The sequence below is a fragment of the Bidens hawaiensis genome, unplaced genomic scaffold, assembly GCF_021521415.1.
Source record: "Bidens hawaiensis isolate Kalapana, Puna unplaced genomic scaffold, B.hawaiensis_p1.1 tig00002236_1, whole genome shotgun sequence".
NCBI classification, from domain to species: domain Eukaryota; kingdom Viridiplantae; phylum Streptophyta; class Magnoliopsida; order Asterales; family Asteraceae; genus Bidens; species Bidens hawaiensis.
The window spans coordinates 2,362,090-2,374,644 of record NW_027491119.1 but is presented as its reverse complement, the minus strand read 5'-3'; the positions used below and the strand labels follow the sequence as shown (position 1 = coordinate 2,374,644).

At 36.3% G+C, this 12,555-nt stretch overlaps 1 protein-coding gene across 1 annotated transcript; it reads left to right on the top strand.

Annotated features, from left to right (window-relative positions):
• Positions 1 to 5,485: 5,485 nt before the first annotated feature.
• Positions 5,486 to 9,378, top strand: LOC143612906 (3-phosphoshikimate 1-carboxyvinyltransferase 2-like). Its single transcript, XM_077086767.1, has 8 exons — positions 5,486 to 5,876; positions 7,051 to 7,295; positions 7,614 to 7,767; positions 7,849 to 8,063; positions 8,142 to 8,259; positions 8,568 to 8,778; positions 8,853 to 8,914; positions 9,000 to 9,378. The coding sequence occupies exons 1-8, from the start codon at positions 5,577 to 5,579 to the stop codon at positions 9,216 to 9,218; spliced, it is 1,524 nt and encodes a 507-aa protein (XP_076942882.1). The 5' UTR covers positions 5,486 to 5,576; the 3' UTR covers positions 9,219 to 9,378.
• The last annotated feature ends 3,177 nt before the right edge of the window (positions 9,379 to 12,555 follow it).

The following is a 12,555-nucleotide window of genomic DNA, read 5'->3' as shown; positions in this document are numbered from 1 at the left end:
AGTATGTGGTGCAATATTCTCCCAATTTATGCCTTTTCGGTGCACAACATTTATAGATATTCATAATCATGTCCTAGATGTAGAGTATAAAAGGAGTAAGGTGCACTCGATTCTAATGGTGGCTTGTTGGTGTATTTGAAGAGCTCGGAACAAGTTGATTTTTGAAAACAAGCACATAATTAGGATTTAAAACATCATTGGGGATATTAAAGTGTTTAGTTATTTATGGGTTAAAAATCAAAATTCTTGAATTTAGATTGGGATAGATGGAAGTGTTTGGCTTTGTAAGTCGTTTAATTTGTTTTGTTGTTGCTGCCGGCCCCTACTGTCTTCTCGGTAAGAGGGGTTTTTGGTTTTGTTAAATGAAATATATTGTTAAGAAAATTCAAGTAAATTAAAATGCTCACACACAAATCATAAATATGATATATTAAAACCAGAATATGCTATATATAATAAATGTTATGGTTTTCTTTGTCTACAGAACATCAACACCAGCGTACCATAATTTAGATCTAGTTTTTCATTAGTGCGTACCATAACATAGGACGTTTTCACTATTAGAAGCTAGCCGTTCGTTTTGTCTTATATCCATTGTTAGGCCCCGTTTTGTATAGTTAGTCTTTTGTATTGATTCAGTTATGTATTTGGGCCGATAGGTCATTTTGTACATTGTTGGGCCACGGTCCATTATAAAGAAGCCCATTGGGCATTAGAAGTAGTTTACTACTCATGCATGCTTCCCTGTAAATAGGAAGCATGCCATGAGAAGTGAGTGGTTGTGAGTTGTTATTGAAGTTGATATATAAAAGAAAACCTTTTGCAAAAACTCTATCTCTCTCGGCTCTCTCTCTATCTCACCAACCTTTCCTTAACTGAAAATAAACTCAAGATCCGAGACCTCTTGGTTGCTTAGTGTGATTTCCGCTAGCACTAAGTTAGGTTGATCCAAAGACGTTGTTAGATCCACCCGAATAGGGACCTACAATTGATATCAGAGCTTCGGCTCACTAGTTGAGGGTTTTTGGATCACAACCTTGGGTTTTGATCTTGAAAAGAAGAAAATAAGTGTTCAAGTGTTCTTGACAAAGAAAATTATCAAAAATACAAAAAGAATTGGCAAAACTTCATAAAATGTCTTAGAAATGTTCTTGATGAAAGTCTTAAGTGTTAAATGTGGTGTTTACGGGTTTCAAGTTTGTTAGTTTGAAAAGTAAAAATTTCGCTTCGCTCAAGCTTTGTACCAAACATCGTACTTGTATTGACAAAAGTGGGTGGAACAAATCCCAAGGAAGATTTGCTTTCAGAAAGTTCAGAATCCTTTCGCTTCACTTTGAATCCTTTCGCTTCGCTTGGATTCTTTCGCTTCGCTTGGAATCCTTTCGCTTCGCTTAGAATCTTTTCGCTTCGCTTGAAGCTTGTTCGCTTAGCTTGAAGTTATTTCTCTTCGCTTAAAGCTGTTATTGCGAAAAAGTTGACTGTTTTGAAGATTAAGCTTTATTGAAGGCTTATACCATGGCTAGTACAAATTCAGAACTGTTGAAGGGGTATTTGTTGTTGGAAAACCAAGTTGGAACTACTCTAAAGCCACCCAAGTACATGACCTTAGATGACAACTTTACAGACTTCAAATGGAGATTCATGAACTACATCTCATTGAATGAAACTGATTTAATGAGATGTTTTGAACAAGGTCCTCACATTCCTGTAACTCGCACTGATGCTGGGGAGCAACTTAAGGCCCCTGAGAATTATGATCAAGCAGATAGGGACATGTTGGCACAAGACAGAAAAGCATATCTCATTCTAACAGTCTGTCTTTCAAATGAGATCACTGAAACTCTTCGAGAACACACAAGTGCCAAGGGTTTGTGGGAAGTACTTGTTGAAAAGATTGAAGGAAATGATGAGATTAGGGAGAACAAGAAGGCTCTGTTAAAGGAAGAGTTCAATATGTTCAACCATCGACAAGGTGAAGCTGTGCTAGATTTAGTCAAGAGGTTTGAGAAGCTGATGGTTAGAGTTAGAGCTGCCAGTGTGAACATAACCAATTCTGAAGTAAATCACAAGTTAATGAACTCTCTGCCTTATAGTTGGAGTACTAACACTATCACGATCAAGAGAACAACAAACCTTAATGCCATGACAAACAGTGACTTGATTTCAACCATCAAGTCGTTTGAAATGGATGAACAAATGAGAATGAGCAATCATCTCAGTTCTCTGAATCAAGCCGGAGTGAATACTGCTTCATCAATGCCAACTGCTTTCATTAGCAAGACTCAGTAGAACGTATATCCTGTAACAACTCCAAAGTACTCCACAAATGTACCTTCTCAAGCAACTGCTTTCATCTCAACCAGCGATCAATCTGATTCTTCAAGTGCAAGTTCATTCCAAAAGGCTGTCGACAGTGCAGTTGCACAAGCCTTAAAAGCTCATGGGATCTCCTCATCATCAAAGCCTCAACCAAGCAAACCTTCAAGTTACTGTGAAGCACTGCCCTTATTGAACGACTCCAACATCGCATTAGTTCACGCCTTTCTGTCAAGTCATGAAGAATTAATGCAGGAAAATCTGTTGCCTCCACAGTTCGAAGCTGGAGACTTAAGGGATATCAATCAGAAAGACTAATGAAGAGATGGTGAGCAAGTACCAGGCGGCCTCAGACCTCATGGGCATTCAAGAAGACGAATTTCATGGTCTGGAGGATAGGCTTGATGCTGTGTTTAGAACTTGGAGAAGGTCCGGTGAGACTTCTCAAGTTGGTGGCTCGCAACCTGCCGCAGGTCATTCTGTGACCATGCGAGGTGTACAGGTTGCTGTGTCAGAAGGAGAGCCGACTGTTGGTCGGATAGTACAACAGGGCGGCCAATCTAGCGGTGTTGGTGGTGGCTATGATGGTGATGAAGAAGATGATGGTGATGAAGAGGATGATGATGATGAAGAAGATGATGACGACGATAACGTTCATGACAGCTTTGATGATGATGATGATGATGATGATGGTGGTGGTGGTGGCAACGGTGGTGGTGGAAATGGAGGGGCCAGGGCTGCAGGAGTTGAAGGTGGAGCTAAAACTCAATCACCTCCACACTCTCAACACGATGCTCAAGACCCTGCTAACCCCGACTCAGCCAGCAAAGTCAGAGAGGATGATTCACTAATTGACAGCTTGTACAAAGATATCATCTCTCCGACTGACAATACAGGTGTGATCGCTAACTTTATTAATGCAGGTATGAGCTTTGAGGAATTCATCGAGGGAACGGAAACGGAGAAGGCAGTAAATGAACAAGACGATGACATTAACTACTCGCCAAATCCGGATACTCCTCCCGCTCAAACTTCAGAGGCTCCTGCAACAGATCCTGTCATTGAACAACCGCCAAAGAAGAAGCGAAAGACGCACATTGTCACAAGCTGTGCGTCTGCCCGCGTGCTCAACTATCCATATCATGACGACTCGCTGATCGTGTATGCAAGGTATGATCAGCGGAATAAAGTTTGGGCCATCAGACGCTACAGCGGGGACCTCATCTATCTCAGTCATCACGAGCTGAAGACTCTACTTGAGCTTGATCTGATGATGCTCCAGGAAGTACGCTGGAAAGTTGGGTCCCAACTTATCTGCAGCGACAATCGAGAGTCAACTACAAGGACTTCGAGCCGAATAAGGGTCACAGGTACAAGAACCCAAGAGAGATAAACCCGGCTACCGGAGAGCCTCGCACGATGTGGAGATATAAGGCGCCGAAAGAATGTCACGAGATTTATCAAGGCGAGCCTTATCTTCCCAACACTCTCCGAGACTTCATAGATTGGGAGTTCGATAACACAACCGGCGAGGTCGTCATTCATTTCCATTATATGCACGAGATCAGAGTGTTTGACGAGCATGAGCTTATGGGACTACACGTTGAAGATGTGAAGAAGCTCTACAATAAGCCGCTGGGAACCGTCGAGGATTTGGGACGTGAGAATACCGACCGGATAGTGGAAGCCTTCAACAAGTTCGTGCGTAGACTTGTTGAACTTCCACTAACCAAGGACGAATGCCTGATATACGACACCGACGGGTTTCAATACTAAAGACTAGAGGGAGATTGTTAGGCCCCGTTTTGTATAGTTAGTCTTTTGTATTGATTCAGTTATGTATTTGGGCCGATAGGTCATTTTGTACATTATTGGGCCACGGTCCATTGTAAAGAAGCCCATTGGGCATTAGAAGTAGTTTACTTCTCATGGCATGCTTTCTATTTACTCATGCATGCTTCCCTATAAATAGGAAGCATGCCATGAGAAGTGAGTGGTTGTGAGTTGTTGAAGTTGATATACAAAAGAAAACCTTTTGCAAAAACTCTATCTCTCTCGGCTTTCTCTCTATCTCACCAACCTTTCCTTAACTGAAAATAAACTCAAGATCCGAGACTTCTTGGTTGCTTAGTGTGATTTCCGCTAGCACTAAGTTAGGTTGATCCAAAGACGTTAGATCCACCCGAATAGGGACATACATCCATCAAACACACATCATCCTCAGAAGCGGCCTCTAAACGATGGTATTCAATACCAAAACAGAAACATAGTTTACAATAGAATGATATCTCATCACAACTCATCCCCCAAAATGTAGGTATCTTCAGTGAGTAAATAATATTCATAATATCAACCATCTCTAGTGGTGTAAGACGGGTCCTCGGATCCCACCCCACCCCCATAAGCAAGGGAACATAAGGGTAAAGGGTGTAACCATCCACACGGTATCTAGGCTAGGGATGAGCTCGGTACCGTATCGGTACCGGTACCGAAAATACCGATCCCGAAAATCGCCAAATTTTGGTACCGGTACCGGTACCGAAATATTTGGTTCGGTGCCGGTACGGTACCGATATTGAAGGCAAAAGTTCGGGAAATACTGGTACCGTACAAGTACCGGTATCGTACCGATCCTGAAACTCAAAACTTTGGTACCGATTCGGTACCGACGGTACCAAATTGGTACCAATTTCGGTACCGGTACCAAGTACCAAATGCTCATCACTAATCTAGGCTCACACATGCTGTCATAAAAGCCAACAGCGCATTCGGCTGCTATGTGCCTGTCACCGGAATTGAAGCATCCTTAAGTCATTTGGACTACCGTTTTGAGGTAAGTTTTACATCAATCGACTCGTATCCCCATTCCGAACAAAAGCTCTAAAACATCAATTTTAAAATTGAAAAAATTTAACGTTGTTAAGTTTTTTTTTCTTTTCTTTAGCGAGGGGTCTAATGAAAACAATCAGCGTGGACATTGGGACTACTGACAGCTTTTCTAAGTTAAGATTATTATCGACAAACTACATTTAAGTTTGAGATTAATAAAATCCAATTAAAAAATTAACTACTTTTCTTGATCAAACAAAATCTAACCAGTCAAAATCATAAACCTTATATCATTCTTTTTATAAAAAAAATTAACTTTATGGAGTTTGGTAATGGTGGTTGGTACGATTTGAACCCACCTACTCCCACCACCAAATCCACTTAAATACCCACTACGTGTTCTTGGTGAAAACACACACACTTCCTCAAAAATGGCATCTCAGACTCTCCAAACTCCCAATTTCATCACCAATCTGCCCAAGATTCAAAACCCATGTCCAAAGTCGTCGACTTTATTATCTTTTCGATCGAATTGCAAAAACCCATTTGCTCAGATCTCTGTTTGGACTAATAATAATAAGAAGAAGGTTTTGACTGTTTCTGCTGCTGCTGTAGCCACGGAGAAGACGGAGATTGTGTTGCAGCCGATTAAGGAGGTTTCGGGTACGGTTAATTTGCCCGGATCCAAGTCTTTGTCTAATCGGATTCTGTTACTGGCTGCACTTGCTGAGGTAGTTTTTTGAGCTCGGGCTTGGGTTCGGCTCGTTTATTATATAGTAATTAGTTAATTACTAATTATTCAATTGTTTAAATTTCTATATTTTTATAATAATTTGCATATATTTATGTTTGTAGTTATAATTAGGAGTTAGGGGTGAGAATGGGTCGGTTCGGGTTTGGGTTAAAAGTCTAAAACCGAACAAAAAACCGAAATGTTGGTTTTTGAATTTCGAAAACTGTTTGCTTTTGGTTTTTCCGGTTATACCATTTGGGCTTGGAAATTTTGGTCCGATAAAAGTAAGTCGGTGATAAATATTTATAGTTATAATTAGGATTAAGGGGTGTGAATGGGTCGGTTCTGTTTCGGGTTAAAAGTCTAAAACCGAACAAAAAGGCGAAATGTTGGTTTTTGAATTTTAAAAACCATTTGGTATCGTTTTTTCGGTTATACCATTTGGGCTTGGAAATTTTGGTCCGGTAAAAGTAAGTCGGCGATAAATAATGAATTTGAGCCTAAAATTTTTTGTTAGTTAATAGTTAGTTGAATTTTATATATTTAGGCTTTTGGTTGAATTATTTTATTAATAAACTATTATAAATTACTTAAAATTTAAAATTTTAAAATAGAAAATAAAAATCTATTAGTTCGGCTCGGTTTGGATTTTTCAGTTATAGTTACACGCAAAACCGAACCTAAAATTCGGTTTTTAAAAAGACATAAAACTAAACCCGGTTCTTGTTTCAGTTTGTTTTTTGGTTTCGGTTCGGTTTTTTCGGCGTAGTTATGAGTTATATGTGATATAATATATATATTACTTAACTATTTTTATCATTTTTTGTATACAATAATAATTACTATATAAATATGTTGTAGAAAATTATATAAGTAAAATGCTCGTTTAGGCTTGCGAACCGGATGGGGATCAATATGTGAAGCTCGGGTTCGAGCTCAAGCTGGTTTATTAAATGAGCCTCAATAAAAGCTCGAGCTTGTTTTGGTTTGGCTTGATTCGAATTTTACGAGCCGCTTTCGACTAACTCACTAGCGGCTCGGCTGATTTACACCCTTAATGATCGATATGCTTTTGGGATAATTTGGATTATAGCTTGCGAGCTACATTGAAGTTCATAACGGATACTAGTAATTAGCTGATTAATAATGCAAAATTTTAATTTATTTGTCAGGGGACAACCATTGTTGACAACTTACTTAACAGCGATGATGTCCATTACATGCTTGGGGCTTTAAGAACTCTAGGTTTACGCGTCGAGGAAGACGGTGCAGCTAAAAGGGCCATTGTGGAAGGCTGTGGTGGTGTGTTTCCAGTGGGTAGAGAAGCTAAAGATGAAATACAGCTTTTTCTTGGTAATGCAGGAACTGCTATGCGCCCGTTGACCGCTGCAGTTACTGCCGCTGGTGGTAATTCAAGGTATGTTCGTATATTCTCGTTTCATTTTGCAAATAGAGGTGACAAAATGAGTGGGTCGGGTTGGTCGAGTAACGGGTCAACGCTGGCAGCTTTCGATATATTCACTTGTTTTAAGGATAAAGATGCTACCTTTTTACATTTTAAGGATAAAGTTGCTACCTTTTTCATTTTAAGAAGTATAAAGATGCCATCTTTTTTAATTTTTAGGAGAAAGAAGCTACCTTTTTTTTCATTTTAAGTATAAACAACCATACAAAAGTACCAACTGTAAACGACCGCCAACATACAGTGATGAGTAACATTGAATATTATCTGCAGCTACATACTAGATGGGGTTCCTCGAATGAGAGAGAGACCGATAGGTGACTTGGTCACGGGTCTTAAGCAGCTCGGTGCAGACGTTGACTGTTTTCTCGGGACAAACTGCCCACCTGTGCGTGTAGTTGGCGGTGGCGGCCTTCCTGGTGGAAAGGTATCATTTTGTTATTTTCCTCATATATTTTTTTTTGTAACGATAATAAAGTAACAATAAATTTGTGTTTTATGTTTACAGGTTAAGTTGTCGGGATCGATTAGTAGTCAATACCTTACTGCATTGCTTATGGCTTCTCCTCTTGCACTTGGAGACGTAGAGATTGAAATTATCGATAAATTAATTTCCATACCTTATGTTGATATGACAATAAAGTTGATGGAACGGTTCGGTGTCTCGGTTGAACACAGTGATAGTTGGGACAGGTTCTTAATCAAAGGCGGTCAAAAGTATAAGTAAGTCAACTGTTATACATTAAAAAAAATGTCTTTATGGATGCCCGATGTGAATTATATAGGAACGTGTTTTTTTAGGTCACCTTTAAATGCGTATGTGGAAGGTGATGCATCGAGTGCAAGTTACTTCTTGGCTGGTGCCGCCATAACTGGCGGGACTATTACGGTTGAAGGGTGTGGAACAAGTAGTTTACAGGTAAACCATGGCTTCGTTTTAGTGCAATTTGGAAATTGATTTTTGACTCGGAAGTCAAGTCAACGGCTGTCTGACTTAACAATTAAACAGTTTTTATTTCGAAATCCACGAAAGAAAATGTTCTATTAAAAGTGTTTTGTAATTCTTTTTAATGAAATCATAAAATGTTTTCTGAGAATGTTTAAAGAAGTTAACGGGCCAGAAATCTTGTAACGCGCATTCAAATGCTTACAACGTCCTATATCGTTTTTTCAAAAGAAATCATATTATTATTTTATTAATTTGTTTTTGTAACTATATCTATGAAGGGTGATGTCAAATTTGCTGAGGTTCTTGGACAAATGGGAGCTGAAGTTACATGGACCGAGAACTCGGTCACAGTAAGGGGCCCACCAAGGAATGCTTCCGGAAGGAAACATTTGTGTGCTGTTGATGTCAACATGAACAAAATGCCCGATGTTGCCATGACTCTTGCTGTTGTTGCTCTGTATGCTGACGGTCCGACCGCCATTAGAGACGGTATCATTATACTTTCACAAAGTCTTCATTTTACCAAAAAAATATTATTATTAATATGCTAATTTTTTTTTCAGTTGCTAGCTGGAGAGTCAAAGAAACCGAACGAATGATTGCCATTTGCACAGAACTCAGAAAGGTAAAATTTTTTTATTTATTTAAAAGATTTAGATTATAACGTGAGAATATTTTTTTTCATAATTTTAAACGGTTAAAAATTTCAGTTGGGGGCGACGGTTGAAGAAGGGCCCGACTACTGTGTGATCACTCCACCCGAGCGGTTAAACGTGACAGCAATAGACACGTATGATGATCACAGGATGGCCATGGCTTTCTCTCTTGCTGCATGCGCAGATGTTCCCGTCACCATCAAGGATCCTGGTTGCACCCGAAAGACGTTTCCTGATTACTTTGAAGTTCTTCAGAGATACGCAAAGCATTAGTATTTTTGTTTCGTTTTTAAGATGCAAAATATGTGATTTTTGGAAATTTTTCATTCGTTTTGAGATTTGTAATTCTTTTGAAGTATGAATGGATTTGAGTGTGATCTTGCTCAATTCCAGTTGAAGTTATTCAATAAGATGACTATTATTAATTAAGTCAGTTGGATGTTTTGGTTATATATATATATATATGAAACAGGATCAAATACATTTTATTTTTAACATGAAAACAGTGAGAACCAATTTGCTGTTATTATTAGGTTTAGTTTTATAGGTGTTTGCTGTTATTTTTTGTTCGTATTTGCTAATTTTTTATTATGAGACGTTATAAGTATTTGCTGATTTATATTTTGTTGTTATTATTAGATTTTATTTTGCTGTTATAAGTATTTGCTGTTATTATTTTGTTCTTGATTTTGATTCTTTTGTTTAAATTTTAGGTTTTTTTCTTTGAAATTATAAATCGTTGTTTATGTAAGTTAGTATTGTTTCCTACGTTCTCATTTTTTTATAAATTGTTATTATTTTCTGCGTTCTCATGTTAAGATTAAAATGTACATAAACATTCCCTATACATACATAAGGTCACATATATACAAACTTATAGTTGTTTATAGTTTCACTAGGAAGTGTTTTTAAGCATTGTCATTATAAAATCCTTCACATTTATATAAACTTACGCCTTCATGTCATTATTTATCTTATACAGATATAGCAGATACATACACGGATGTTTAGTACTGAACTTATTTTAAATATATCTAATGTTTTAAACATGACGCATAATACGTGTATGTTTCTCTCTCGTACTTTACATGATTATATCATAAATGATAAATCATGTAAGTTTATCCGATTCTCGTGTTTTATATATATATATAAAATTGGGTTTATGTTAAAAGGTATCTTTTATATAATAAAAGTGTAAAACCCAATAGAAACCTGGGCATTTATTGAGTTAATTTCAAGGTGCATGAATCTATGAGTATATTCTTTTATTCATATGTATGTAATATTTAAGTATGAAGCATGGGACATGATGCCAACATTTATAAACAAACTAACAAAGAGAACATGGATGCCTCAACTTGTGACTTTAATATTAAGAAAAATTAAAAAAATAATAATAAAATTTTAGTTGAATAAACTTAAAAAGTGAGATTGAACCCATGTTTCATGAAACTTTATAAATTTGATTAAAAAGGCATGTCATGTGAGAATTGGATGCCACATTTAGTGTGAAGTTCACATGACATATATGAAGACTAAGACAAAACCTTCTTTACAATAATGGCCCTTTCACATGTTAACAATTAGAAGTGTAAACGAACTAAGTTGTTATGAATCATTCGAGATGGACTCCATAAAAACTCAAATCAAAATTTGGGTGTCGTCAGTCGTGTGGTTTTTTTGTTTGGTTATTAAGAGACTGAGTACCATTTTATAAGCGGTTTAAATGTTGCGAGGTGTATAATGCTCATTTTTAGGTGTGATACTTGATAACTATTGAGAGTTTTATCATGATTATGCAAAATGTAACCGGATGACTATTAACAACCTTCTTGAAACAAAATGAACTTCAACTGTTTATTTTGCTCCATAATTACAATAGACTGAGTAATTAGATCCTTTTATTTACCTGGGTATTGGAGGTGATTTCAAACGTTATTAAGACCATCTAATATATTTTTTGTTATCAGTTTTAATAGAATTATAACAAAAAAATTTATTATATTTGTTAACAATATCCATTGGTTTCATTATTCATATCTAAATCATCATTAACTTTCAAAAATAATAATATTCTTCAAAATCTCAATTTATATTGATGGAATTGATTTTTGGTATAATTTTCTTTTCTTGTGTTTTTATTCTAAATAACCATTTTCTTAACAATAACATTATTGATTACCAATAATAAACTTATTTTCATTTAATACTGATAATTAATCAAGTTTAAATAATTGAGTTAGTGATTCATGTTTTCTTGAGTAATATATTATATTTATCACTCATATTCATTGCCAATTATAGCTTCAAACATTTATTGTTTTTATAATTGTATCTCCACAAGTAGAATATTTGGAGTAAATACGAAACACGTTGTCTATAATTGGATAGTTTTTAAAGCCGGTAATCAAGCAATAAAACTTAAATTCACTTCTTGTTTGATATCTTAAGTAAGGCTACTAAAAGTTTAAAATATGTTGAAGGATAACACTTTATTATGAAAACTTAAGCAAATATGAATGTCCACAACCGGATTATTATTATAATTATTGTTAATTAAAAAGTTAATTGTTTCGGTTGTAGGACGATTATATATGATCCCTACTAGAGACGCATTACCACGACATTGATCAACACCAACTCTTTCCGATGTGCATTTTGTGATCAAGCTTCTGACCCAGCAAATCACTTATTAACAAGTCTCCTGACCTTTTGCAAAATGTGTTTGTCTCTAGATTTTCAAATAGCATAAACTCGACCCATTATTGTATAACTCAAGTGAAGAAATCCCCAAGTTAAACATCAAACACGATGGTGATAGAGCACAAAACATTAAGGCATATTCTTAAGTCATTAATGATTCGTACATAGAGCACAAAATATTAAGGCATTTAATTGACCAGTAGATTTTGAATTCGAAAAATCGAAAATGCCAAGAATTGGCAAAAAAAAAGAAAAAAAAATCATATACAAAATTTTAGTGTGCATTTAATATTTTTGACTAGTTGCTTGTTTTTGTTATAAAATCCATTGACATTATAAAAAAAATACTCTCTTTATTTATCCCAAAGAATATATTTCAAAAAATGATTATAACATAACTATTATAGGTAAAAACAAACACAGTATCCCAAAAGTAACCCCATACAAATTTAGTAAATATCACAAGATAACATATCATATCACACACCATAAGTCCCAAAAGCCTATAAAATCAAAGATCTCCTCACCAATCACACCTCACCTCTTAGTAATTCCCATAAACCCCTAAAACCAAATCACAAACATTTAAAAAAAATATTATTTCTTTCCTTAATCTGCTATTAATCACACCACCCTTTGACTTTATTAGTCCATTTATTTCCATTCCTTCACAATATCATTCATTCATTTGATTCCACATTTTCCTTCAAGAAACTCAACCCACAACCCATTCTTCAAGATTCAAGAAAACCTTCGCATTGCACCAAAAACACATCAAGATTCAATCTTTCTCATCTTTTTACACATCAAATCCACAAAACATTCAAAACCCACCATTTATTCATCAAACCCTAATCAAATTAGGGCTTAATTCCAGGTGGGTGTCTTCCAAATCACAATCTTG

Coding starts and splice junctions, on each gene's coding strand:
- LOC143612906 (XM_077086767.1), top strand. CDS start 5,577: ATGGCATCTCAGACTCTCCAAACTCCCAATTTCATCACCAATCTGCCC. Junction 5,877..7,050: donor TACTGGCTGCACTTGCTGAG/GTAGTTTTTTGA, acceptor TTTATTTGTCAG/GGGACAACCATTGTTGACAA. Junction 8,915..8,999: donor TTTGCACAGAACTCAGAAAG/GTAAAATTTTTT, acceptor TAAAAATTTCAG/TTGGGGGCGACGGTTGAAGA.